The following is a 27,795-nucleotide window of genomic DNA, read 5'->3' on the forward strand; positions in this document are numbered from 1 at the left end:
TCACTTCACATATGACAGAACTGGATAGGTGTTTGTTTTCCAGAGTGTAAATACTCATTAAGAAATAATTAAATTATAATAGTAGATTGTAATAAGAAAAATTCTTTGAATAGATCAAAAAATATTTGTTTAGTACAATATTAAAAAAGTCACAGTTTCTGCCTACCAAGAATTCCAAGATTACATCAGACTTAGAAATAAGAAATTTCTTCATGCATAAAAAAGCATATTATTAAAAAAATTAAGAGTGAATCTTTAAAAATTTACCTCTTGAGAAATTTCTCTTTAGAAAGGTTCTTAATTATACTTAACTTATTAGCTCATCTGCATTATAATAGCACTTTGTACTTGTTTTTATTAATAAAAGGTTTTGATTAAAAAACCTTACACAGATAGTGCCTCTGCATAGCTGACTCATATTTTATTATTAGTGGAAGGTGCACAGAGAGGGAATACACTGGTTTTATACAGGAAATACTACAGAGATTTGAAATCTAGGTCACATAACAGAGCGCTGCCAAAACAGAAGAGCACAAAGGCCAACATTTTTTCGTCTTCCACCCAAACAAAAAAAATAAACACCTTTAAACAAAAGTTAACAACTGCTTTGTAATTACATTTGGTTAACTTACATGATAATTAGGTACAACCATAATTATCCTTTTTGACCTCTTCACAGTCTTAACATGTTACCTTCTTATTTAAGGAAGTTTATATTCAGTGTGTACTAAGAAGAACCACTAGACAGAAAGCCAGATAATAAAATTTGTGCTTCTGTGAAATTTTTTATCTATAAATCTCAAAACTGTTTTAAATACCAATTAATTTTCTGTAGCATCGTTAGGCATTAGAGTTAAGATGGGGGAACTTGACTTGTCACGTGGCAAGTCAACAACTAAACAAAAAAGAGAGCACACTTGCTGCCCTGTGCATTCCAACAGACTGCTTGCCTTCACGGCTTTCTGAATGTGGTATTATGGTAAACGTATCTCTGTGTTGTGATTTAGGCACTAACGGCCTTTGGAAAGAGTAGAAATACCACAAAATACTTTGGCTATAAAATATTTAAGCTATACTCTTAAATGCAAATATACTCCACAGTAATGTTTTGAGTGCATTTATAACGTCTTTGGGAAACAGCAATATCTCCTTTGAGCATTTAAAAAATATGTTTATAAATGTGTATGTTTCATTGAATTTTCTAGCTCTTGAGACATGAGAAAGTAGCTCAGATGTTTTAATTTAGATATAAACAATCGGGCTTCCCTGGTGGTGCAGTGGTTGAGAGTCTGCCTGTCAATGCAGGGGACACACGTTCGAGCCCCGGTCCGAGAAGATCCCACATGCTGCGGAGCAATTAAGCCCGTGCGCCACAACTACTGAGCCTGTGCTCTAGAACCCGCGAGCCACAACTACTGAAGCCTGTGCACCTAGAGTCTGTGCTCCGCAACAAGAGAAGCCACCACAATGAGAAGCCTGGGCACTGCAATGAAGAGTAGCCCCGGCTCACCGCAACTAGAGAAAGCCCGTGTGCAGCAACGAAGACCCAATGCAGCCAAAAATAAAATAAATAAGATAAATAAATTAAAAACATATATATATAAACAATCAAACTAGGCATTATTTCCTGGAGTTTGTCTTTATTCCTATACTGGACTTCCAAGACTAAGGTAGGAAGCCTGAACTAAATCCTTCGTTAACAATTCATAAAAGGATTGAAGAAGTCTTAACTCTGTCATTTCCCACCATGGTTAAGCCCAGCACATGAATCACTTCTGATTAATCAAGTTTAGTTCAGATTTGACTCCTGAATTGTAAATTTAAAAAGTAATCCAGGGGCTTCCCTGTGGTTGAGAGTCCGCCTACCGATGCAGGGGACACGGGTTCGTGCCCCAGACTGGGAAGATCCCACATGCCGCGGAGCAGCTAGGCCCATGAGCCATGGCTGCTAAGCCTGTGCGTCCCGAGCCTGTGCTCCGCAACGGGAGAGGCCACAACAGTGAGAGGCCCGCGTACCGCAAAAAAACAAAAAGCAAAACAAACAAACAAAAAGTAATCCAGGTGCTGGAAGATGATACCTTGCCATCCTAACAAATGTTCTCATTATTTAGGTCTGCTTCCCTTTGCAACTGCTTTAGAACTCTGAACTTCAGATTCACTGATGGCAGAACTCTGCTCATGAATTACTACTGTAAACTGTGATTGGGCTAGAGATCCAAATATTCTAGTAAAAGCTTATTTTTAAATAATCGTGTCATTGCATTTCATTAAAGAGAAAACAAATAAACAATGGTTTCCACTCCAAAGAATAAAAAAGAGGGTACAGTTAAAAATTCAGAAAATATGTAAATAAAATTTGCTTTTCTATTTGGGAAGAAGTACATAATTAGTCACTCTTTAAAAGAAAATTTCAAGACCATGAACTGAGGCAACACAAGTGGTCACACAAATGTGACCTTCCTCTTAGCCAACTCCTAACAAATGAAAACACACAAAGAACTAGGAAACTGACAGCTCTGCTGGATTAAGACCGTCCAAGCTTTTTGTTATCCAAATCTCTAGGAAGTCATATTACAAATTGATATATTTTTCTTATCTTTGGATTGAAAAAAAGAGCTAGATGATTTAAGAACTATGTTTAATATATTGCATTTATATTTTTAAAAAGAGCCAATGTGTTTCCTAAGGAAGTCTTTGAAGGTTGATTTACTGCAAGATACTTAGAAAAACCTGCAGCAGTCTGTTTCCTTAAGTTAATGTCAATTCACCATCTTCTCAAGCAACAAAACAATAGCACTTTGACGTTTATAAAAACTCTCCAACCCAAAGCACAGCGATGCACTTCACAGAACCTTGTCAGTACCTTATCAATAAAGACAGATCCACCTTTGGATAATAACCTACATTACAGTACTAGAACGGAGAAAAGAGGTTTCAGAAAAGAGTAAGGTTGATAAAAAACTTGCTCACAAAAAAAAGAATATTATAGATACTTCACCTGTTTTTTTCTGAGCCCCTAAACAGGAGAGTAATTGAAAGGGTGCCAAAACACTCAAAAGCAAGGTTGGCTTTGGGAAATATAACTATAATTGTCATACGCAAATGACCCATTGAGTTTGATTGGGAGAACTCAGGGCTTACTTTTGTTTTCGATCATGAAGCCATGAGAGAGGTGTTGCAGCTTTTATGGCCATGTTCTTCTGCCTTGATGCTATTTGACCAATTATTTTAACCAAGAGGCTAACAAGGCGATTTTTCTTAATCTCCCCTTTCTTTAAAGATACTTGAAATCAATTATTCGAATCCTTTCCTTAAGTAAACAAAAGAAGAAACTGCTTTCCCTTGGGTTCTCTATTACTTAAATAGTTCACATTTAGCCTAGTCTTAGAAACGTTTCTGTCACAATAGTCTGCACATAATGCACACAGTTGTGATGTGGTGCCCTAGGGACATATTACTGTTAATGGCCCATCCAGTCATTTGATTATCATTGTATGGTTAATGGCTTCAGGATAATAACTCTGATACAGACAATCAAATGCTTTAATTAGTTTATTATCCTTTTTAATTTCAGAACAGAGTCAGGCCATGTTTGACTTTAATGTGGGGGCACAGTGCAGTGCAACTTTAAGGCCACTATAGGCAAGTACAATCCTCAACAGGGTTCCTCAGTTTCTCATATTAGCTCAGTATCCAGGAGTAGAGGTGGCTCCCAACCTATATTATATTTGGAAACAATATTTGCATCTTAAAACCAATGAGAAAAGTAGAGAACATTAGGAAAATGATAACTAAAATAATGAAAGTGATGAAAAGTCTTGCAATTGAGTGCCAGTGGAGGGGGAAAATAGAACAAGTAAGTTTGGAAAGGTGGAAAGAGTATGAGATCAACTCTGTTTTATATGCCAGATATTAGGACAAATAAGCTTATGGAAGAATTATTTGTTCCTGCATTTTATAGATGAGGAGACTGCGGTGCAGAGTGGTTATGAAACTCATCAAGAGATGGGATTTGAACCCAGGCAATCTGATTCTCAAGCTCATGCTGTTGGCTACTATATTCCTCCTCCCATTATAGAAAAAAATAACACAAAAGTGTTAGAAGTTTTAAAAATCTGAAATAAAGGACTGAAAGTAATTAGGTCAAAATGCAAACAATGATTGCCTTTTGGTGGTGGAGTGTGAGCAATTTTCCCTGCTTATTCATTCTTTTCAGACCTTTTCAAAATAACAAAAATAAAGTTTAACCCATTTTTATGTCAGCAGATAACAAAATAAAAATATTGTTGGCTTAACTAACATTTTCCCTTTTATCTTAGCACTTCTCAATTTAAAAAACTATGCACACGCTTAATGACACTTTGTTGACAGCTATCAGAGCACACTGCATTCCTCACTAGAAAGTCACAGAAACCTGGGCACAGGCAGTAATTTGTTTAAATTAAGGAACTTCTACCATATGCTGTAAGATCCGTATAGATCCAGTTCAATTTCCTTTACCTTTTTTCCTTAATCCAATACTTTTTAAACTACTGAGTTACATAACTGATATTTATAAAATGACCAAGAGGTCCTTAGAGATGTTGAAATGCCTTATGAATCACAGAGGAAAGATTAAACTGACATTCAAGTCAGTGTTGGTGTAAAATGTATTCCTGCCCTCGCCAATCTACTGAAGCTTCTCTCTTAAAGGTCACAAATGCTTACAATCACAGCCAATCCATTTTTCACATGTTGTCCTCTTGTTATCAGCACTTAGAACTGCTTAACACTCCCTTTGTGAAATTCTCTTCTCCCTGAGCTCTTTTTTCTTAAGCTCCCCATAATCTCTTTATTCCTACTCCTGTCATCCTGACTGCTCCCCATCTGGCCCCTCTTCTTCTGAGCTGTCCCCAAAGGACTTTTCCTTCTTCTCCTTTCTCTGCCATCTTAGGGCTTCAACTATCAGAACTACATGAATTGCTCCCTAAACAACATCTCTAGTCGTGACCTCTCTCCCACCTCCCTCTCGATGTCTACCAGCATTTCTAACATCTAATACAGAACTGGTCCTTCTGTCTTTCCTTCTGAGTTCCTTGTGACGTTTAACGGTTCTACCACCCTCCAATAATCCAGGCCTGAAAATTCGTGTTATTTTTACCTCACTTCCTTGTTTCTCTCTTCAGCTGATGTTTAGTCCTACACAGGCTACCTCTATGATCTTAGTTTTTTTACTTAACACATATTGAATAACTGCTGTAGTAATTTTTGGGGCTACAGTGGTGAACAACACAGTGAGGACCCTGCCTTCCTGAAGTTTATGTTCTGGGGGGGCAGACACAATTTCAGATGGCAATCTGTGCTATTAGAAAAACATGAGTAGAGGGATCATGAGTGATTGGTAGTGATGACTGGGCTAGTATTTTAGATAGAGTGGCCAGGAAAAGCGTCTTTCAAAAGAAGACATTATAGCATGGACCTGAATGAAATGAAGGAGTAAGTCTTGTGAAGATCTGAAGGAAAACGATTCTAGGAAGTTGGAAAAGCAAGTGCAAAGGCACTGGGGTGGAAATGAGTTTGGCATGTTTGAAGAATTATAAAAAGATCAATGTGACTGGTGTAGCATAAGCAGGGGAAGAGTAGTAGAGAACTAGTCAGGGCCAGAAATGAAGGACCTTTCAAGCCATGGTAAGGAGCTTGGATCTTACTCTAAGTGTGATGGGAAGTGATCAGAGAGTTTTGACTTGGAGAGTGATGTAGCATGATTTATGTGTTAAAGACCACTAGACAACAGACTGTAGGGAGAAATAATATAGTGCTTGTTAAATTTTAAAAAAATAACCATGTTCTTAGGCATTACACATGACCCCTGAGCACTTATCAATTCATTTTTAAAAAAAGGTTTCAATTCTACAGGTATGTAATTTCCTAATTCATAAATAATGACATTATGAGTTGAAATAGTTTCATTTCCTTAGTTTAGATTAAAAAATTACCATGTTTTTGAAATGGACATTAAAAGCAATGGAGTATACATTTTTGCCCATTTTATACTTATAGGTTACATAAATGAAACTATAACAGGGCATTTGTCATCAGTAATATCCAACAAAGCAATTAGGAATTAATTAATGAAAGTATTTATAAAGAATTCACAAATTGTTAGTAATGAGGTACAATGTATCATGCATTCAATGTACCAAACAGAAATGAATAATGTTAAAATTATGTTTCCACTGGAGGTCTACAAAGAAGGAAGCTGACAATAAAATGAATGAAAGATAAAGGCATTCCAATTATTGTCAGGTTATAAAAAGTTTGTACTTTTACGTGATGTGAAGATAGAAAATGGAGACATAACAAATGAGTTCATTATGTCAGTATCATTTGGAATCAGACAATTAAGCTTTTGGCATTTACCAACACTGACCAAGACTCATAAAACTAAACATGTCAAATATATCTCAATTAAAAAAAAAACTAAACACAACTCTGTAGACTGAGAAGGAGAAAAGAGAATTATAAAATTATCAGTATTCATGTTAGGTTTTATAGATTCCTTTTATGAACAAAAAGCAATTCGCTCATCTCTGTACTCTCAGCATTCATTCATTTACTTCCTTGTACACATATAAGTGTCATGATTGCCTTTTAATTCCCAAAAGTCTAAGAAGGAAAAGGACCATAGTAGGGAGGGATGACTTTCCTTCTTTCTCATTGGATTTATAGATGAGGTAACTTAACAAGGAATTCATTCATCAGACAGTCACTGACCATCAACTTATGTGTCATGCACTGTGATAGGTAGTGGGAATGTGACTTGTGAGTGAGACATCACATGGGGAGGAGGAAGACCTGTTTCTCTCAGCTCATGCCACCACTTCTAGCATAACAGCAGCTGTCTGCTTCTGGAGGCCCTTGTTTTAACTATGCTTGTAAAGGAGTATCCTTCAAATTCCCCCAACCTTCCTTTGACTGGATAGAAAAGAGTTAAAGAGGTGGCGGAGATAGAGAAGAGTCATCTCATGGGGAGTCTGAAGGTTGACTCAAAGCTCTAAAAATGTAATTTGTATCTTTAACTCTAATAGAAGGAATTTTTTTTTATTCCAGGGAAAATTCTAGCCTTGCTGCTTTGAAGGTCATTTTCTCAACTAGGAAGGTAGAAGCAAATGGCAGTAGTTATGATATTCATTTTCTATTGCTGTGTAACAAACTACTGCACACTTGGCAGCTTAAAATAATACATATATATTTTTTAATCTCATGGTTTCTGTGGGTTGAGAGTCTGGGCAAGGCTTAGTTGAGTCCTCTGCTTAGTGTCTGGTAAGACTGTGGTCTCATCTGAGGCTCGACTGGGGAAGGTTTTGGTATTGTTAACAAAATTCAATTCCTTGTGGTTATAGGATCCAAGGCTTCAGTTTTCTGGCTGTCAGCCTGAGGCTACCCTCAGCTCCTTGCCATGTGGGTCTCCCAACATAGCAGTTCACTTCTTTGAAGCCAGGAAAGAGTGAGAGACTCCAGCAAAACGAGCACTAAAATCTTATGTAATGTTATCGTGTACATCCTGTCATCTTTGCTGAGTTCTACTGGTTACAAGTAAACCACAGGTCCTGCACATACTCCAGGGGAGGGGAATCACACAAGGGTACCAACACTGGGAAGTAAGGACCATGGAGACCACCAAAGAATCTGCCTAACACACTACTTAGACTTTTCCCCTCTCTATATTAACTTAACATAACAAATCTTCTTTCTCTTTGTTACTGCTTCAAATATAGCTTTTCTCATCTTTAATTAAAAAAAAAAACAACTTAAGTTAATACTGGCTTTAACATTCCTGCCACTGTTCCGAAGAGTTTATGTTAGTTCTAGGTTGTTTCTTTGTCCAATATTTGTATACTTTTTAAACATCTAAGCTCATCAAAGAGTTCTGTGAAGTTTCCCTTGATTTATTTGTATATCACTACCTTTTCTTTCCTACTGAGACTGTAAGTAATTGTGTACAATACAGTTCTTCTTTTAGGATTTCCTACCCCACAAGCCACATTCCCATTGATGGTTTCTAAACATGAGAACAAATTCATTTTATCTAAATTTAAAACAAAACAAAGCAAGACAAAACTGCTTTCATGGAATCTGTGGTATATGTCCAAATATGTACAAACATAAACAATCACATCCTTTCCATATTCTTTTGGAAGAACTACAATTCCAGCAGATGTTACACAAAACAGTTGAAGTGCTTCAGTGTTACAACAGCTTGGCATGCACTAGTTAATGATCTACTTTGAGAAAGTATCATTCATACTCTTTTTCTGCCTGGACTGTTGAGGTCCACTCTTACAGATTTACTTTGGTTTCTTTCTTTCTCATCTCTAATGCTCTTTGTGGTGCATCACTCACAGTTCATGGCTTTCAATAGTATTACTCCCCATCTATCAGACTTGTTGCTTTGAAAAACAAGGTTGTAGCTGATGATGTGTGGTACCCCACCTAGGGTCTGCATGTACAAGAGAGAAGAGGTGATTCCGCTGTTCCTCAAGTCTCACCTGCCTCATACCTCAGCCTCAGGGACATTCTCAGCGTTAGCAGAGCCAGCCTCTCTTCTCAGTGCCTGATACACAAGTATGTAATGAATATTTGTGGAAGGAACTGACTATTTGATATCTGTTTGCACATACAAGTGGATATTTCTGTATATTAGATTCATGCATATGAGTAGGCATTTATTTCCATAATAGGTTCCTAGAAGTGAAACTGAAGGGTCAAAGAAAATGTACATTTTAGATTCCTAGAGACACAGACAGACCGTTCTCCAAAAGAGCTGAACTGACTAGCATCTATCAACATTGTGTGAGTGTGCTGGTTTCCTCATATGCTCAACACTACAGACTGAGGGTCATTGTTAATAGATGGCCCTCTGGTGAATAAAAATGAGACCTCATTAGTTTAAGTTCACACCTAAGAAAATGATATTAAAACATATATGTTAAACATATACATTAAATATATATATTAAATAGATATTAATCACAATGTTGAAATATTAATATTTCATGAACCTACTGTGTGCCAGGTACTGCTTTAGGCATTGCCTAAATTGTGCTGAACAAGACAGTCAAGATCCCTGTTCTCAGGGAGCTCATATTTTAATAGAAGAGACAGAAAATTAACAAGAAAATAAACAAAAAATAGATAGTGTACAGTCGTAAGGAGAGAATAAAATAGGGGAGTGAAATAGAGTATTTGGAGGGAGAGAGAAGGCCCAAATTAAATAGGTAGTTAGGAAAGGCCTTGCTGAGAAGCAGACAATGAGCTGAGGACTGAATGATACAATGGGCTGGACCTCTGTGTCCAGACTGCTCTCTTTGTTTTTCTCAAACATACAAGGTACCTTCCTGCCTCAGGCCTTTGCACCTTTTGTCTGGAACATTCTTGCACCAGATATCTATATGGCTTACTCCTCCCTCATATGGGTGAAATGCCTGTCAAAGTTGTGCAGAGAACTGATGCCTAGTTATACCCATCCATGGGTACTTTCAGTATTTCTATCATCTATAGAAGGTCGGCAAGGCCTCCCTCTCCACGGACAAGACAGTATGAAATATGAGAGTCCTCGAGGCTGCCAGTTAGATACAAATTTTCTTTATTATTTCAAACTTTATATCCATGAAAAAAAATTGAGTTGAAGCTGGGTTTCCTATTCAAATTTTTACTGCTATATTAAAGAGTAAAATGATACTTTGGAATTGTTTTCAGGGATTTTAGCACATCATTTTTATGTGTGCTCAGTGATTTAATAATGATAAATTATATAAATCTACATTAATAGAAATCTTTCTTCACCTTCCAAGGTTTCCAGCTTTCCAAAAAAAAGAGGGAGGAAGAGAATAGTTGATCATATCAGATTAGGTTGCGAGGACAAAACCCTTTTACATAATGACAATGAATGATGAAGATTATGACTATAATGAGATAAAATAATGATATATTATAATGATGATATGAGCCACTTTATAAACATTAACTTTAATCAGCTAGTTACTTCAGTTAACATTATCTTTAATCCTCATAACAACCCTATGAGTTGGTGATATCTCCATTTTTTTTTTGCGGTACGCGGGCCTCTCACCGCTGTGGCCTCTCCCGTTGCGGAGCACAGGCTCCGGACGCGCAGGCTCAGCGGCCATGGCTCACGGGCCCAGCCGCTCCGCGGCATGTGGGATCTTCCCAGACCGGGGCACGAACCCGTGTTCCCTGCATTGGCAGGCGGACTCTCAACCACTGCGCCACCAGGGAAGCCTTCTCCATTTTTATAGGTGAGGTAAATGAGACTCAAGAGAGCTTACATGAACCTCTTTTGGGGCTTTTGCACAAATCTATTAGGTGTTAGAGCTGGAATTTGAATCCAGCATATGGTCTTTTCACTATGCTATTCTGCCTCTATAATAGTAAAAGTGAATCTATCTTTTTGACAAAGATATTCATTTAGGGTGCAAACAACTACTTTTTATGTAAAAACTAAGACAATTTCACAAATGTTACTTCATTTCATCCCGTAATGTAATAAGCTGTGATGCTCATTCTTTTCATTTTGTAAATGGAGCAAAAGTGCAGTTGAGGAAGTTACCTAAGGTTTAAAAAATCTTATCCAGGAATTAGGTTTTCTCACTCCCAATGCTGTATCTACTTTGACTTTAACTTTCATTAGCATTTGGGGGTTATTATAAAAGAAATGAGAAACATCAATAGTATTTATAGTCCCAAGATCTAATCATTTTAATGTAATTGGTAATCTTGGTTGGATGAGTTCAGAAGGTCATAAATTTGTGGAAAATATTATTAAAGATTTTAAAGTTTTTGTCTAGGTACATTTATTATTCTCTCTTTATACAATATTTTGTAAATGATTCCAAAGAGCTTTTATTTATTTACTTTAATTAATTTATTTTATTTTTCGCTGCACTGGGTCTTTGTTGCTGCACTTGGGCTTTTCTCTAGTTGAGGCGAGTGGGGGCTACTCTTTGCTGCGGTGCATGGGCCTCTCACTGTGGTGGCCTCCCCTGTTGGGGAGCACCGGATCTAGGTGTGCGAGCTGTAGAGTGAAGGCTCAGCAGTTGTGGCACACAGACCTAGTTGTTCTGCGGCATGTGGGATCTTCCCAGACCAGGGCTTGAACTTGCATCCCCTGCATTGGCAGGTGGATTCTTAACCACTGCACCACCAGGGAAGCCCAGAGAGCTTTTATTTTTTACTGTGAGGTTTCCATGGTGTTTAAAAATTTATTTTACTTAAGGATGCTTTAAATTTTAGAAGTAACAAATGCTCACTCTAAAAATAACAAAGAAAAAAACAATCAAACAATACAGAGATTTCTAAAAAAAAAAAAAAAAAAATGATACTCTCCCAATCTGACCTCCTGAGAAAACAACTATATCACTGAGTCAGGTATCCATCTATACCTGATTGAAATTTATTAAAGCTTCCTGAACCAATGTAATCTGTTGCTTTATTCTGAATATTTGTAAGACATGAAAATTAGTCAATGATTCTAATTAAAATAAAAAATGAACTCTAAAACATATATATATATATTTTTTTGCGGTACGCGGGCCTCTCACCGCTGTAGCCTCTCCCGTGGCGGAGCACAGGCTCCGGACACGCAGGCTCAGTGGCCAGGGCTCAAGGCCCAGCCGCTCTGCGGCACGTGGGATTTTCCTGGACCGGGGCACGAACCCGTGTCCCCTGCATCGGCAGGCGGACTCTCAACCACTGCGCCACCAGGGAAGCCCTAAAACATAATCTTATCTTTACATAGCACTTTATATCTTACAAAGTGCTTTTATACTAGTTCATTTAATCCTTGAAACAATCTTATGAAGATTGTATCCCCAGTTTAGAGACAGGAAACCAAGACTCCGAGAGGTTATCATATTTTATCATATCTAAGATAACAATGAATATAAGGCATCCTGCCATTTTAGATGCTCCCAAGGAAAAAAAAAAATTCTGCCAATTAATTGCGATATAATGACTTAACTATACCCCTGTGAGACTTATAGGACTTAATAGTAGAAGGCCTAGGTTAGGGTCCTGGCATTGTCCTTTCCAAGCATGTGACTTAAGTAAATTAAGTTCTCTGAGCCTTAATCTTTTCAAATCTTTTAAATTAGACATAATAATGCCTATCTCACAGGGTTGTGTGAGAACATATTGATGTAAAATGGTACTTTTAAACTGTAAAACTCATAAAATTTAAAAAATCTTCTATATATTTGGTATTATTATTTTAAAATATATTATTTGTAATAGTAATATGAATATTCTGTTGTTGAAGGCAGGAACTTCTGGATCTAAATTGATATTTTATCATATTAAATAATCATTAAAGCTGTAGCTGTACACAAGTGCTACTGCTGCTTTCTTGAGATGAGTTAATACTTTGTCCTCATATGAACTCTGGAGAACACCTATTCCATTAACCTAAAAGAACACATTCAGTTTGAATGAGGACAGTTTCAGGTCTTGAGGGAAAATATTTCTTTCTGCCACCATTTACATTTTGCTTGTCAAGTTATAGGATAGAAACATGAACTATACTTTAGACATCCTATTATTATAGTGAGTTCTAACTGTGCAAGGAATTAGTTTCATTTTTTGGAAGAGAGCAAATTCACTACACTTTACCATCTATGCCTCTGTAATTTCTGAAGCATTCCTTGTATTTTTTCTGCTTTTGTGTTGGAAATCATTTTATGTTATAGTCTGTTCACCATGTTAGTACTAAGGTATACAGCCTTTTACTTAATTAAATCCTAGATATTGTGCATTCTGCAACCCCCTTGACAACTATATTCCTGCTTTGTGTGAGAAATTAGGTCTTGCTTGTCTAGCCATGCCTTCATACCTTACGGCTGCTGGCAGTATATGTGATTAAAGTATATATCTGAAATACTGTCCTGTAAATGATCTTCTATGAAAATACATACGATGTGGTAGCTCTGGGATTGACTCACCCTGGATATCTGTTTGTGTATACTAAATACTGGAAACATGGTGGCTTCCTGATTTTTATGACTGACAAACTGTATTATGTTTGCTTCCTATGTACCAGTAGAGAATAGCAGATGGTTACTACAGATTTGGTATTATTAAATCATTTCAACACTTCAATTCTCAGTAACTTGTTTAATGAAAAAGGCAAATACCCGACACTTAATTAATGTGCAGAAGGGGCAGTAGGGAAATATGAGGTAGTCTGAGATCCAAGATGATGACAGGCAATTGCTTTGTGCTTGTGGACTTTTGGTTACTCATTGACCCGATATGCAATGAATATCAAGTTTAAACATTAATACTGAATTTCAAGTGTTCCAAAAAATTATACATGCTGACCAACTTCTCTTTTTAAAAATGAACATTTGTTCCTTGCTACTCCAAACCTAGCCCATGCTACTACCATCTCCTATGTAAATCATGTAATAGCCAACTAGTCTTCCTGCTTTCTTCACTCTTCGCTACTCCTACAGTCCAGTTTCAAAAAACTGCCTGAATGATCTTTTAAAATATAGACCAGATCGATCACGTTATTCCTTCTGCTTAAAACCATTAATGGCTTCTATAATACTCAAAATACAATCCAAACTCCTTCCTGTGGTGTTCAAAGCCCTATATGATCTGGCTGCTTCCTAAATCTCCACCCTTACCTCCTGCTACTCTCCTGCTTGCTCATATGTATCAGATACCCAGGCTTTTTTTCTGTCCCTCAAATATGTCAAGATCACTCCTATCTCAAGGCTTTTAGAGTTGGCCTAAAAAACTCTTTCCATATAGGTTTCCTCCTGGCTGGATCTTGGTTCAAATGTCACCTCTTCAAAAAAGGAGGAGTAGCATCCCCACTTACTCACATTCCCTTACACATCATCTGGCTTATTATATGCCTCACAGTCATCACTGTCTGGAATTGTCATGTACTTATTTGCTAACTTGTTTGTCCATCTCTGCCCTTACAATTTATTTAAGCAGCTTGATAGCAAGGATTTTGTTTATGCTGTTATCAAAGGGTCTACGTCAGGGTCTGGCACATTGTAGATACTCAATAAATAATTCATGAAAGAACGAAGTAATGAAACTAAGTGAATCTAAATGATTACCTCTTCTTAAGTGATATATTTTTCCCTCACTATTTTTTTTTTTGGAAATAAAATTGTGCCAGGAAAGAAATTACTTATTTTTCTTGAGGCTAATAATAATTTTCCCACTTAAAACAAAATTGAATAACTCAAGTATAGTTTATTTTCCAGAAATGACCCAAGATTAAATTTGATATATTTTCTTAATGGAACATTATAGCAGTAACTTACTTTCAATTTGCAACAATATAAGAGAATATGTGAGTTTGCCATTTTCCTTGAATGGTAAGACACCACAAATATTTACAGTGGTTATTATCTGGCTCTGAATAACCAAGTCACTAGAGAATAGGTCTGTCTAAAAAAACAGGTGAAACTGTCTCTTAAATGGCATCAGATCACATAACCTATTCCCTATGCGTGAAACATTTTCCCCAATTCTAGGAGAAGAAAGATATATAAATAATATGATTACTTTATGGGAAGTAAATACCATAATACCCATTCTAAATAGTATAGCTGACTTCCAAAGATATATATATATATATATATATATATATACACACACACACACACACACACACATGGCTATACACACATGGTATATATATATACACACATGGTATATATATATATACATGATAAATTCATGTTGGTTAATAAAAATATGCTTTGAAGGAAATAAGGAAGGCAAAGATGAGAGTCTGAGACCTCGAATAAGTACAATGAGAAGATGCTATATCAAGTGTGAGCTTTGGATCCAAAAGAAAAATTGTGAAGGCCTTTAAATATTGCAGTACTGCATTTCCCCTTTTTCTCAAAGAGCCTTTTTCCATCTGCCTAAATAACTTCTAATTAGCATCAGAATGTAAAGACAAAAAGCAGCTATTACTGACATTCTAATTTTAAAAGTTAAAATATTGCTAATTTCAGACAGGAATATCTAAATTGAGACAGGAGTCTTACATAGACAAATATGTGTAATCGGATGGTTGTTGCTTGGTAGGGGAAAAGTTCATCTTTATTTTCAATGGGTTGAGTAAAAGCTATATAATTATTCAACCAATATGTAACAGTTGAACATCCATACTTCTGCTTTTATAAGAAATGCCACAATGAAAATACTTGTATATACATTTTTAAGCACATCACTGATTATTTTCTTTGCAAAAATACTAACAGGTGGGATTATCAGGTTAAAATATTTGACCATTAAAATTTTCTTTTGACTTTCAAAAACACTTTTCAAATAGACATTTTAAAAGCTCTTGATATATACTGCAAAACTGATTCCCAAGAATGTTGTGTCAAGTTATATTCCCACCTGTAGTGATGAGAACACTTATTTTCAAATTTAATTGGTGGCAGGCCCAGATGGCTCCTAAACTGAAGGGATTTTTATTTTTGTTTAATGCCTTATATGTGAGTAAGTTGAGAAAAGAAAGTGTATTTTATGCTGGAAGGTTCCTGCTCCTTGCTTCCTTCGCTCTGGCATCATTTGGGCCCTCGTGGGTGTTTGAACTTTTGCTCCAGCTGCTCACGTCGATCCTGTGTATCTCAGAAGCTGAAGACCCCAGTTATTATTATAGTTTTACCCTCTGTTTTTGGTGCAGGGAGGCGTTCCTTTCTCGGTTTTTATCTTTTGAACACACACAAAATTTTAAACGGCATTTCTAAGTGTAGGAACAGAATGGCATGAGATCACCCTACCATCTTGATCCTGAAGTCTATTCTGAATCTTGACAGCTATCTCCTATTTTCTTGAAAGTGGACTTTTTCATAATCATATATTTCTATGTATACATATATATCTATTTGTTTATAAGAGCTTGAATGAACTGTGTGTGTGTGTGTTATATGTTTCTCTTTATACAAGCCTTGAATGTAGAGAGCTCTCTACTCAGAATTGGTTTTCGACCCTTGCAAGAAATGTGGATCTCTGGCTGCCCTGACACTCAACCAAGTTGTTGATGAGGGTATGATCTAAAGCTCAGGCTGGAGGCTGGCCCATGTGCATTGCATTGCAAGTATAAGGACAGTGCATCAGTCTGAGGGGAGTGAGTCGTGAGCCAGGACCAGAGGCGGCTGTGCAGAGCAATGTGGCCTGTGGTACAGAAGCTGCTGTGCCAGTTTCCCTTTATATTTATTTCTTTACATACATTTCTTGTATGCCCCAGTGTGTGTCAGGTCTAAAGTGTGTCTAGGCTGCCTAAAGGACCAAGCCCCAGATGGCCTTCTGCTTGACACAGAAACTGTGGGGACCCTGAGGATTTCAACAAATGACACTGACTCACCAAAATAATAGAGTAAAAAGAGTCCATCTACCCCCTAGCCAGTCTTTGACTTTATTCATTACCCCTTCAAATTAGAATGCATTAAGGGGTGCCCTCCTGTCAGGGTTCCCTCCAGTTATTCCCATAATTGCTATTGTTGTTTAGCAGAGGACCTTCATGCTTCTCTTCTATGTGGTCCTACCTGCCCTATGTTGAAAAGTTTTGGGGATTTGCCTGTAACTGCTAGTGCTTTTGAAGACTTCCCCCCTATTTTTATATTCCATTGATCATTTCCATGGGAAGGAAGGTAGAAGCCTGTGTTTACTCTGCCGATTTACCAGGGAGTCAATAAGTTCTCTTTTTATAAAAAAACCTCCTATTGGATATCCAGCCAGCTATTGTTTGTTTTATTTTTTTTTCAGATATTGTTTTAATATGCATTTTTATAAAATAGAACTGCCTCTTCCTGCTTTCATTACAGAATTTTGTTAATCTAGATGTCAATCAAATGAAGATTACACTTTAAAACATGTAGTTATTTCAAATAAAGATGACACTAAAGCACTGCAATACTGACCATGTAAATATTGATGGAGATCAATATAAGGGCCTCCAGGGGTTCCAGTACTGATTGAAAATGCCTATTATGTCTACATACTGTTTCACTGAAGGTAATGTAACAGAGCAGATCTAAGTTTCCTTATAGTTAGCAATAAACAACTGAAAGATAAGCTGCTGATTCAGACATTTAACCGCAGTTTCCTGTGATGATTACGTTCTAACTCAAAATCAATAATAGCAATAAATGTTATATATTAAGAAAAGGTCTCATCTATCACATTTTCAAATGTATCAAAGTTAAACAAAGCTTTAGAAAATAATTATATAATACTTACCATAGAGAAAAAGTATTCTTTAAATTAATTACTATAGATAGTAATGTGGTACCAGCAGCAGTAACAGCCATTTATAGAACATCTTATACTTTAAGGTACTTTACATGTATCTCATTTAATCCTCCAATCCTGCCACTTCAGATATTATAATCCCTACCTTTTATATGAGGAAACAGGCCCAGAGGTTAAGTAATTTGCCTAATGAAGTTGGATGACCAATTGAGGTGCTCTCTGGGGGACCTCCAGGGAACATCACAGATTCTGAGGCACATTGTTTACGTGGATTCAAAGTGCTGCTTGACTCTTGGCTGCCTATGTGATTCATATACTTCTCCACTGCTAGAGGTATTCTTGTGAGAGATGGATGGCCATGTTTGCAATGCTGTAGAAAGCATTCGTGTTCCCTGTAATTTTACATCAGGGGTTCTTAAGTTGGGGTTCATAAACACTCTGAAAATGCATGAAAAAAATGTGCTTAATTGCATATTTCTGGGAAGAGGACTTTCACCAGATTTCCATGGAGTCCATGATCCAAAAATGGCTCACAATTGTCCTCTAGATATTCCTTAGTGACTGGTTTTAACCTATAAGACCTAAGAAATCTTAATTTCATTTCTGAGGAAATTCCATAATATAACATCCTGGAGTATATTTAAATTAACAAGAAAGTGGAGGCAATTACCCAAATGAAAATTTCAAATTGAAACTTGAAATAATCGGATAGCCATGGCAAAGGAAATGAGATGGAGGCTGTGGCTGAATTATCTACCACATGATAGCAATTTTCTCCTTTTCATTACAGATGGAAAAAGCTACTGCTTAAAGAGAAAGAAAAATGAGCTGAGCTTATCTGAATTATCACACTGAAAAAGATATGTCACATATAATTACAAAAGTGCTGGGAAATATGCAAACATTAGCAATTGTATTTCTAAATAGGAAGACAACTTAGAAACAATTTGCTAGTTTTAAGCAGCGGAGTGGGTATAATCTTATGACAGATAAAAAGTGAAGATGTAATTTTCCACTTTTCTTCCAAAGAAGTTCTGCTGAACTTCAAAAATTTTCTTTGAATAATCATGTTTGACAAATATAAAGGTTAATGCTAGCAAGGTAATTAAAATTAATGATTGCAATGTCCACTGGGCTATGTCTGTGCAGGTGTTTTCCTCCACTGTTCCCATCCTAGCTTAAAAATGTCTGATATATAAAATTCTGATCTTACACATAATACATTAGTAGTGGCTATTTTCATCCCTCCTAAAAAATAGGAGCAATGTGGCCTGTGGTGGTTACTGAGAACACGGAGGTTACTGAGAACACGGCTGACTCTGGGGGTGTCCAGTGGTTACTGAGAACACGGCTGTCTAAATAACTTCTAACTAGCATGAGAATGTAAAGACTAAAAGCAGCTATTACTGACATTCTAATTTTAAAAGTTAAAATATTGCTAATTTCAGACAGGAATATCTAAATTGAGACAGGAGTCTTACATAGACAAATATGTAAGCAGGTTACTGAGAACACGGCTGACTCTGGGGGTGTCCAGTGACAGATCATGCAGTCCCTTGAGAGAGGTATTCTCTCAGCTCTGAAGAGTAGGGAACTCGTTCAGCTGCTCTACAGCCCTTTAATTCGTTACCCTGCTGACTGCCCCAGGGTTTGTTCCTAGCTTTCCCTGCTTGTGATCTTGAGGGTTTTTCATGGTTCTACTTAACTCACTGTCTTTCACCTTTATTGTGTTCTGGGGTCTCTTGCACAGCTGGGCTGTATCTTCAATCTTATTCCATCTGTTGTATATTATTAAAAATTTCCTCAATGTTGAGTCCAACCTTCTAGGTTTCCAGTGCTGTTGTGGATTTATTTTTATATTTATTCTTCCATTTCAGAGAGACTTTAGATGGAAGTAGAGGTAAAAAAAAAAAAAAAGGTCTTAATCAGCTATCTTCTGTTGGAAGCCATTTTGAGCACTTTAAATAAAGCAAGTATTCTCCCCCTACAATTGGTTGCATTAAGATTTTTATCGATAAGCTATCAATTTTACTGCAGGCAAACCAATGCATTTAACAAGATTAAACTATCAAACTTGAAATTTTCTTCTTTTGTTTTGCTAAATAAGTTATTTTTAAGCGCATGAAAAAAATGCAGAAAACTTACAATCCATATCAAGTATGGCTCGGACAGATTTAACAAGTTCCTTAGATTCAAGTGCCAGCGTTGCTGGGATGTTACGTCCACTCCTTCCCAGTGGTGTGAGGGACGTCTGGGAAGCTAACATAACTCTTCTTTCACTATGGAAGCAATAAAATAAAGCTAAACTTATTACACAATGAATAATATCTATCTTTGCTAAGTCTGAATTCTTCGTAGTTATGAAATTGTACAAAAATTTTTGATTTCTGGGAACATTGTATTCTTGTAGCCATAATCGAAATAATTCCCACAAAATAATATTTCTGTTTTCAATTCTTTATTATATAATAAATAGGCATATTTAAAAAATTAGGTTTACCTTATATATAAGGAGGAAGGGATAGAAGGATAGCTTCCTCCTAAATCATTTGTTTGGCTTATTTTGTGAGTGCTTGTGTTATGCTAACATGATTTGGCCTTTTATTTAGTTTTGTAAACACTTAAATTAAGCACTTAAACATAAATTTGTTAAAGAGACATTTACTACTACTTCTAGTAATATTAAATATAAATTCAATATGTATATTTGCTCCTGAAATTCTCTCTTAAACTCTTCCATTTGCTATCCCTAAATCTAAAAAAGCCTAGAGCATTTATACCACTTTTAAAAAATGCGAAAGTCACCTGAAATGAATGCATTCTGATACAATTAAAATGCAAGGTTTTACTTTTACCATTATGCTGAAACTTTTACTTGAAAAGAGACAATTTTAAAGTGATGACAAAGCCATCATTACTTATAATGCATCTTCCTAAGCATGATAGTATTAATTCACAAGGAGAAACTAAAGCATCAATTCTCAAATTCAAATACAGAGCCTTTATTCCGTGTAGAATACCAAGGCAAACATCCATTACAGATGATATAGTATATTAAAAAGACTGAGCCAAATTTTACTAGTGTTTAACTTTCCAAGATGTAGCAAAAAGTTGCTTAATGTTGCTTTTTTTTTTAAAGTTGATGTATAGTTGATTTACAATGTTGTATTACTTTCAGGTGTACAGCAAAGTGATTCAGTTACATATATTAATGTTGCTTTTTAAAGTTACTTTTGTTCTGTGAACCTGCAAGGGCAGGCTCTGGCTTTTAAATAGTCATTTTTAATACCAAAGCTTTTGAATTATTATTCAAGGTCACAATGAAACCTTGGGTGGTGGGAGTTTGGGATATGTCTAACCCATACAAGCGGAATCTGACTGCTGAGTATTTTAACATCATACTGAAAATAATCGTCATGGTATTCACATAATTATTTTACATCATAAGCAGCATAGATAACAATAAAAACATCAGATTTCACCTGAAGAAATAAAGTATTACATTAAAATGAGTTTAAAGGTGTACTACCATATGTACTACCATGTACTACCATATTTTTCTAAATTCAAAAATGCTATGTGGAAACTTAAAATATAATGAATCATCTTCATTTATTGAACTGCTGTTTTCACAGAAAAGGGTGGAGTGGAGTTTTCCTATGTTTCTGCAAGCATACGTTGCTAGAAGTAGAACTACATTGCTAGTGGTAGTCTTTATAAAAGGAAAAAAATTGCTTTGACTATCTTAAGACTTTAAGAGATTTTAGTATTTTAGCACAAGTACCAGATGAAGAATGTAATCAGTGGCCATACTCTGCAGAAAGCACTTAAATTTTCTTACCTTAAATTTGACAAAGGAAGAGAATTATCACAAAACACTTCTTGAATAGCCTAGAGACAAACAAGAGAGTGAAGGTGATAATGTAACTTTGATAGCTTTTAAAAATGTTTTCTCTTGCTTAAATAATATTTATAACCCCCTCCACCCATATGATTAAAAAGGTGTTATATAGGGGAAAAAATCAATTACATTAACATACAATTCTACTCAGAATTATAATACACAGAGAAACATTTCTTTATAGGGTAGTTATCAACAAATGTTTACATAGTATCAAAAGTTAAGAAAGTGTTCATTAAAACATAGTATATATTTGGGATCATATTACCCTGTCTCAATTATTTCTCTTAATCTGTATGTTAGCTGGTCTTTTCATTATCTAAGCAATTTAAAATCTGACTGTAAGTCACCATTGCTGTTTTGAGCCCAGAGAATGTTTCACTAGCCATCAAACGCCATGACATTTACCTGTATGTCAGTCGTCTATACATTTCTTAAAAATGGACATAAAGTGATGTAACAGGAAAATTTACCTCTACAAAATGAAGAAGCTTTTCAGTGGATGCCTCAAAAGTTTTTCGAGCCATTTCTGATTTTCTCAATTGGCAGTCAAGTACTGTGATTCTCTTTCTTAACTCCTGAACACTTTCCTGGACAGAGATATCAAAAGGAACATATTATACATTTCTTCAATTTTATACTAGTGGCTCCTATTTTCATTTTTTATTAACTAACATCCAACATTACTATATCATTTATTTTCTCTCTTCTTGTACATATCTTCTTGTTTTGGGGGGTACTTAACTAATTGCATATTTTTAAAAGTTAAACTGCACAGGAATGCTGCAAACTTTTTAAGATAAGCTACAAATAACTTTTATTCTAATAAAAGTTATATAATAATACATTTATTATATATAATGTTATATATAATACACTTTAATTAGTTTATATTATATTCTTATATTAAAATACATTTTAATTAGTTTATGGCATTTCTTGACAACATGGTTACCAGAGGCTGACGGAAACCCCTATTAGTGTGGCACAATCCAACATGCTGAAGATATACATAAATATTTTTTTTTTTTTTGTGGTACGCAGGCCTCTCACTGTTGTGGCCTCTCCCGTTGCGGAGCACAGGCTCCGGATGCGCAGGCTCAGCGGCCATGGCTCACGGGCCCAGCCGCTCCGCGGCACGTGGGATCTTCCCGGACCGGAACCCGCGTCCCATGCATCAGCAGGCGGACTCTCAACCACTGTGCCACCAGGGAAGCCCTATACATAAATATTTAATGTAATATGACCCAATGTAAAGCTGAGCTGACGGGGAAGTAAAAGAATTCCAGGAAAAGTGAAGGAATTTCATGAAGATAAGCAATAGCAATGCTGAGTGAACCCACTGAAGTTAGAGTACACTGTAGCACAGTTTGATCTCAGGGTATTTGCTGATCCTTGGAAGCCTATAGTTTGGGGTTTCATCAGGCACAAATGGCAAACATTGGAGAACTTTAATGGGTGAATTAGGGAGAAACAAAACTTTTGATTTCGCCTCTGGTGAATGGTTAAAAAAGTGTCCCCTGAATAATTGCCAACCACAGTCCCCCAACTCATGCAGGTTCCAGGTCAGAATTTATATTACCTGTGTGGTCTGTACATTCATAAGCTGAAAATTTAGTTTAAATTGGTCCCTGGCTGGTAAAAGCAAACAAAAAATTTCTCTAGTGGGGTTATTTGCTAAACTCAGACATCAAAGAATGCCTACATTTAATGTATCAAAAGAACATGATCTCAGCAAATAAGCTACTATGGATGAAAAGTCAGCTGAAGGAAACAAATTATAGGATCAAACCTGTAGAGATAGCAGCTACTGAAGTGATCAGATACAGAATATAAAGTTATGTTTAATATGTTTTAAAAATTAAGAATTTAAAGCATAATAAAGAAACAAGAAACTATCAAAATAGATCCAGGTGACACAAAAAATAGATCTGAAAAGTAAAAATACAGGGAGGGTGGGAGGGAGATGCAGGAGGGAGGGGATATGGGGATATATGTATATGTATAGCTGATTCACTTTGCTATACAGCAGCAACTAACACAACAATGTAAAGCAATTATACTCCAATAAAGATGTTAAAAAAGAAGCAGTAATAATTAGAAACTCAATTTATGCATTTACTATCCAATTAGATACAGATGAAAAGAGAATGGGTGAACTGGAAGGCAGAGGTAAAGAAACTTCTCATAATAGAGCATAAAAATAAAAATGGAAAATATGAAAAGAGAAAAAATAACCGGAAGAAGATCTAGCATACATCCAATCTGAATTACATAAGACAGACTAGAAATAATGAAAGAGGAATAGGTCAGGATAAAAGCTTAGGGTTTTTCAGAAATGGTGAAAGACACTGTTCCTCAGATCAGGAACCTCATTCCATGAACCTCAAGCAATATAAATAAAAATAAGTGAACACATGACTGATCATAGTCAAACTGCTGAACACTAAAGATAAAATCATCTAAAAAGAAACAACAGATAGCAAACAAATGACAGACTGACATCTGATATCACAACCATGGAATAAAAACACTGAAAGAAATTCAGTGCCAATTTAACAATCTAAATGTAGCAAAAATATATTTCAAGAACAAGAGTCAAAAAAGAAGTTTCCAGACAAACAAAAATAGAGTTTATTACCAATAGATACTCACTATTTCTAAAAGATGAACTTCTAAAAGATGTACTTCAGGAAAAAAGAAAGTAATTCTAGCAAGGATGTCAAATGAAAGGAAGAATGTTGAACAAAGAAAATGATAAACATGGAGGTCTATCTAAATGAAGGTTGACTGCACAAAATAAACTGTAATAGTATCTAATTTATGATGTTAAAAGTCAAGAAAGAACTACTTAGTTAATAGAAATTAAGCAGAAAGGGATGATTGGATTTATGTTTTAAAGTTCTTACAATATTTAGAAGAAGTGGAAAGCCAGTGATTAGTTTTATAATTTAAGTTAAAATAGATTGTTAACATTTCTAATATAATCTTTAAAAATTAGAAACCAAGTGTCTAACTTCTAAACTAGCAGAGTAAACTAAATGAAATGGGAGTAGGGGAACACAGGAGAAGTCTGACCCAATCTAAAAAAGAAAAAAAAAAAGGGAGGCAAGAAATGACAAACAACTAGAAAACATGGGACAAATAAAATGCACAAAATAAAAGGGTAGAAATGAAGCCAAGTGCATTTGCGAATAAGAACGTAAATGGAAAGACCTTTCCAATTAAAGGTCAAAAATCAGTAAAATGGGGAAAAAAATCCAACTACCAGTTGTTTATCATAGACACAATTAAAATATAAGGACACTGAAAAGTTGAAAGTAAAAGGATGGAAAAAATACATAGGTAGATACCAAAAGAAAGCTGGTATAACTATTTTAATATCAATCAAAAATAAGCATTAAGGGGGAAAGAAGATTGAAGAGTCACATTTTCGTAAAAGGATGATAACATAATTCTAAGCTTGTATGCAATTAAAAACATTACTTCAAATATATACAGAAAATTTTAAAAAGTAATCACAAGGGAAATTTTAACCTATTCCCTGACAAAGAAATTAATATGACTAGAGAAGAATTGAACCCCACAATTAATGATCCTGATCTGGTGGACTATATAAAACAACACATCAAATGATTGCAGAATTCTTTTCAAGCTCTCTTTGAATATTTGTAAATATTGGTCAGACAGTAAGCCATGAAGCAACCATCAATGAATTCTGGAGTTATCTATAGACTAGATTCTCTGGCCACATGCAATTAACCTTTCTGTTCCTCAATGATGTTTATGAATCAAGACACAATCATAAATATGTAAATTTCCCCCAAATTATATATTTAATGCATTTTCAGTAAAAATGGCAATCGTATTAATTTCTTTTGATGGAATTTATAATCTGAGTCTAAAATACATATAAAAGATCAAAGGGTTATATAGCCAACACACTTTTAAAGAAAAAGAACTAGACAGGTTGATCGGATCAAGATTTAGAGTAAAAGAGACTTTTGAATGAGCGGTGCTGGTATAGTTGGTCATTCACTCAGAATAAAAAAGAAAGAATGAAATGAATCCCCACCTTATACAATGACATAAAACCATGACAGAAGGATCAAAGTTTTAAAACTTTTAGAGACAAATATAAAAATATCTTTGGGAATGGAAGGACTTCTGGAAAGACACATGAGAGAAAAGACTGAAAAGTTTGATTACTTGAAAATAACACCTGTTCATTTCACCAGAGGGTGAAAAGGTAAGCTATAAATTCCAGAGAGGATTTTAACAACATAAAATATAAGATAGGTTAGTAACCAGAACATGCAAACAATCACTACATGTGAATATAAAAAAGACAAATAACCCAGTGGAAAATGGTTAAAAGATATGAAGAAGCATTTCACATAGAAACACAAATGCCTAATAAGTGCATAAATATTAACTCAACTGACTATCTGGGACAAGGGGCAAAGCCCTGGTTTATTGCATTTGGGGGTGTAAATAACCCCACCATGGCTGATTTCAAGCTAACAACATGATGTGTTGAACATGCAGTTAAGAAGAAATGCACACAGTCAGCTCTCATAAACTAGTACCAGCTGGTCCCAGCACATCAGTAGCTCAAAATCATTAGAGAAATTCAAGTTAAACCACAATGAGATACATTTATTACACCTAACAGTTTGATAAAAATTAAAAGTAAAAGAAAGCAAGCATCAGCAAGGATTTGGGGTAAACGGTAATTCTCATTCATTACTGTTGGGAGTAAAATTGGTTCAAACACTTTCAAAAACAATTAGGAATTGCCTAATTGTAATTAGTAAAGTTGATCATACAATCACCATTCAACCTAGCAATTCCACTCCAAGATATGAACCCAAGAGAACTGTTACACATGTGGAGCAGGATATATGTACAAAACTGTTTTCAGCAACATTGTTCATAACAGAAGAAAACTGAAACGATTGGACTGTCCATCAAATACAGAATGGACAAATATACTGTAATATATCCACTCAATGGAGTACAAAAAAGCAATGAAAAGACATGAACTAGCTATAAACTTCAAATAGATGAATCACAAAAACAAAATTTTGAGTGAAAAACCAAGTTGGAACAATAAAAGTAGTATATTTCTATTTACATAAAGTTGACAAACAGGCAAAATTAAACAACATATTGTTAAGGGATATATACATAGGTAGTAAAATTATCAAGAAAATCTTTAACACTAAATCCAGGAAAGTGGTTTGTTTACCTATGAGGGTGAGGGAGGGGGATGCAATTGGAAAGGGATATTGTGGGTCTTCGAAGGTACTGGTAAAGTTTTATTTCTTAAGCTGAAGGTGAAAAAAAAAAGGGAAATAAGTAAATATAGAGATAATATAAGGGAAAACTTGTAAGAAAAATAATATTGTTACAAAAAGAATATGCCTTAAAAATGAATATTGAATCTGAATCCTGTAATATCTTGGTCAGTGTCTCTTCAAGCAATCTCAAACAATTAAAAACAAATTTCCTTCTATTTCTCCACTGGTATTGGGTTTGGAAAATGTTAAGATGCTCATGTATAACATCTCCTCTTGGGAAAAAAAAAAAAGATTATCTTCAGAGACAGGTTAATGGTTTAGTTTAGGATTTTGTTAAGAGGAATGGCATGAGACACCATTATGCTAAAAAAGAGAAGAACTGAATTAATTATATTACTACACGACTTAGGACAAAAACGTTTCTCAGCTAGGAGCTGGAAGAAAGAATAGCAAATAACTTATGCTTTTAAAAAAATGAATAAATTCATGTGAACTCCTTGAATGTTATATTATTTAAAAAGTATTTTTAAAGACTTGATTATCCCTCCAAAAGTAAATCAAGTTATTATTAAAAAAAAGTACTTTTAGTGTTTTGAAAATTCCCAAAATATTTTCAGAATCATGTTAAAGTTACTCACATGAAATAAGCACATATCTCTGATTTCAGAATGTAAACACTGGGTCAAGAATAATAAATACAAGTAATATTCCTAAGTATTTCTGCTGTCTCAAGTAATGTTTTCCCCTTGGCCTTGTGGTATTATCAAAGGGTGACAGGAATGTCAACCTTCTTTTGGGATTGGTTTAAATGGACAGATGTGAGAAATATATTAGCGATTCTTAAGAGCTAACCGAAGAAAATTTCAGATTTTCTTCTGTATTTTGCTTTTCTAAAACTGGTTTCATTTCTACTTGGTATATTTAAAGTATTTAACTCTTTTATGTTTAAATAAATACACAAATTTTTCAAATTTGTTTTATGTTCTCTTGAAAGATGACTGTATTAGAGAGATATAAACACTATGGTTATAAATGAACTCTATGAAGTTATAAAATATCTATTTCAATTTATTTAATTTTCTACCTTACTTCAGTGAAATAAAAATGTCTGCTACAGTTTTTGAAGACCATTCAATGAGTGCAGTATGTCTTAAAAAATCACATAATGAAAAAATTCACATTAAAAAAAGTTCACATTGCCTTCTGGAAAGCATTCAGTATTTCACTATTGAAATTGGAGTCTGCTAAATTCAAACTCAAGTTTCTTTCTATTAATTATCTTGGGCCTTGAGCAAAAAA

General features: G+C 35.2%; 1 protein-coding gene across 5 annotated transcripts in view; it reads right to left on the bottom strand.

The window, feature by feature from the left end:
• The window catches only part of STXBP4 (syntaxin binding protein 4), a 183,367-nt gene that overhangs the window by 44,798 nt on the left and 110,774 nt on the right, over nt 1-27,795 (bottom strand). For 3 of the 5 annotated variants that reach the window (XM_033431784.2, XM_004271799.3, XM_033431782.2), the window contains 3 exons: nt 21,667-21,783; nt 21,134-21,183; nt 19,438-19,571 (listed from right to left, as the gene is read on the bottom strand). In XM_033431784.2, the coding sequence (XP_033287675.2) occupies nt 19,438-19,571; nt 21,134-21,183; nt 21,667-21,783 (301 nt within the window). Of the gene's footprint in view, nt 1-14,710; nt 19,175-19,437; nt 19,572-21,133; nt 21,184-21,666; nt 21,784-27,795 lie in introns of those variants that run through there. The other 2 variants (XR_007473320.1, XM_033431783.2) reach the window with 2 other exon arrangements.

The sequence above is a fragment of the Orcinus orca genome, chromosome 19 (genome assembly GCF_937001465.1).
Source record: "Orcinus orca chromosome 19, mOrcOrc1.1, whole genome shotgun sequence".
Lineage (NCBI taxonomy): Eukaryota > Metazoa > Chordata > Mammalia > Artiodactyla > Delphinidae > Orcinus > Orcinus orca.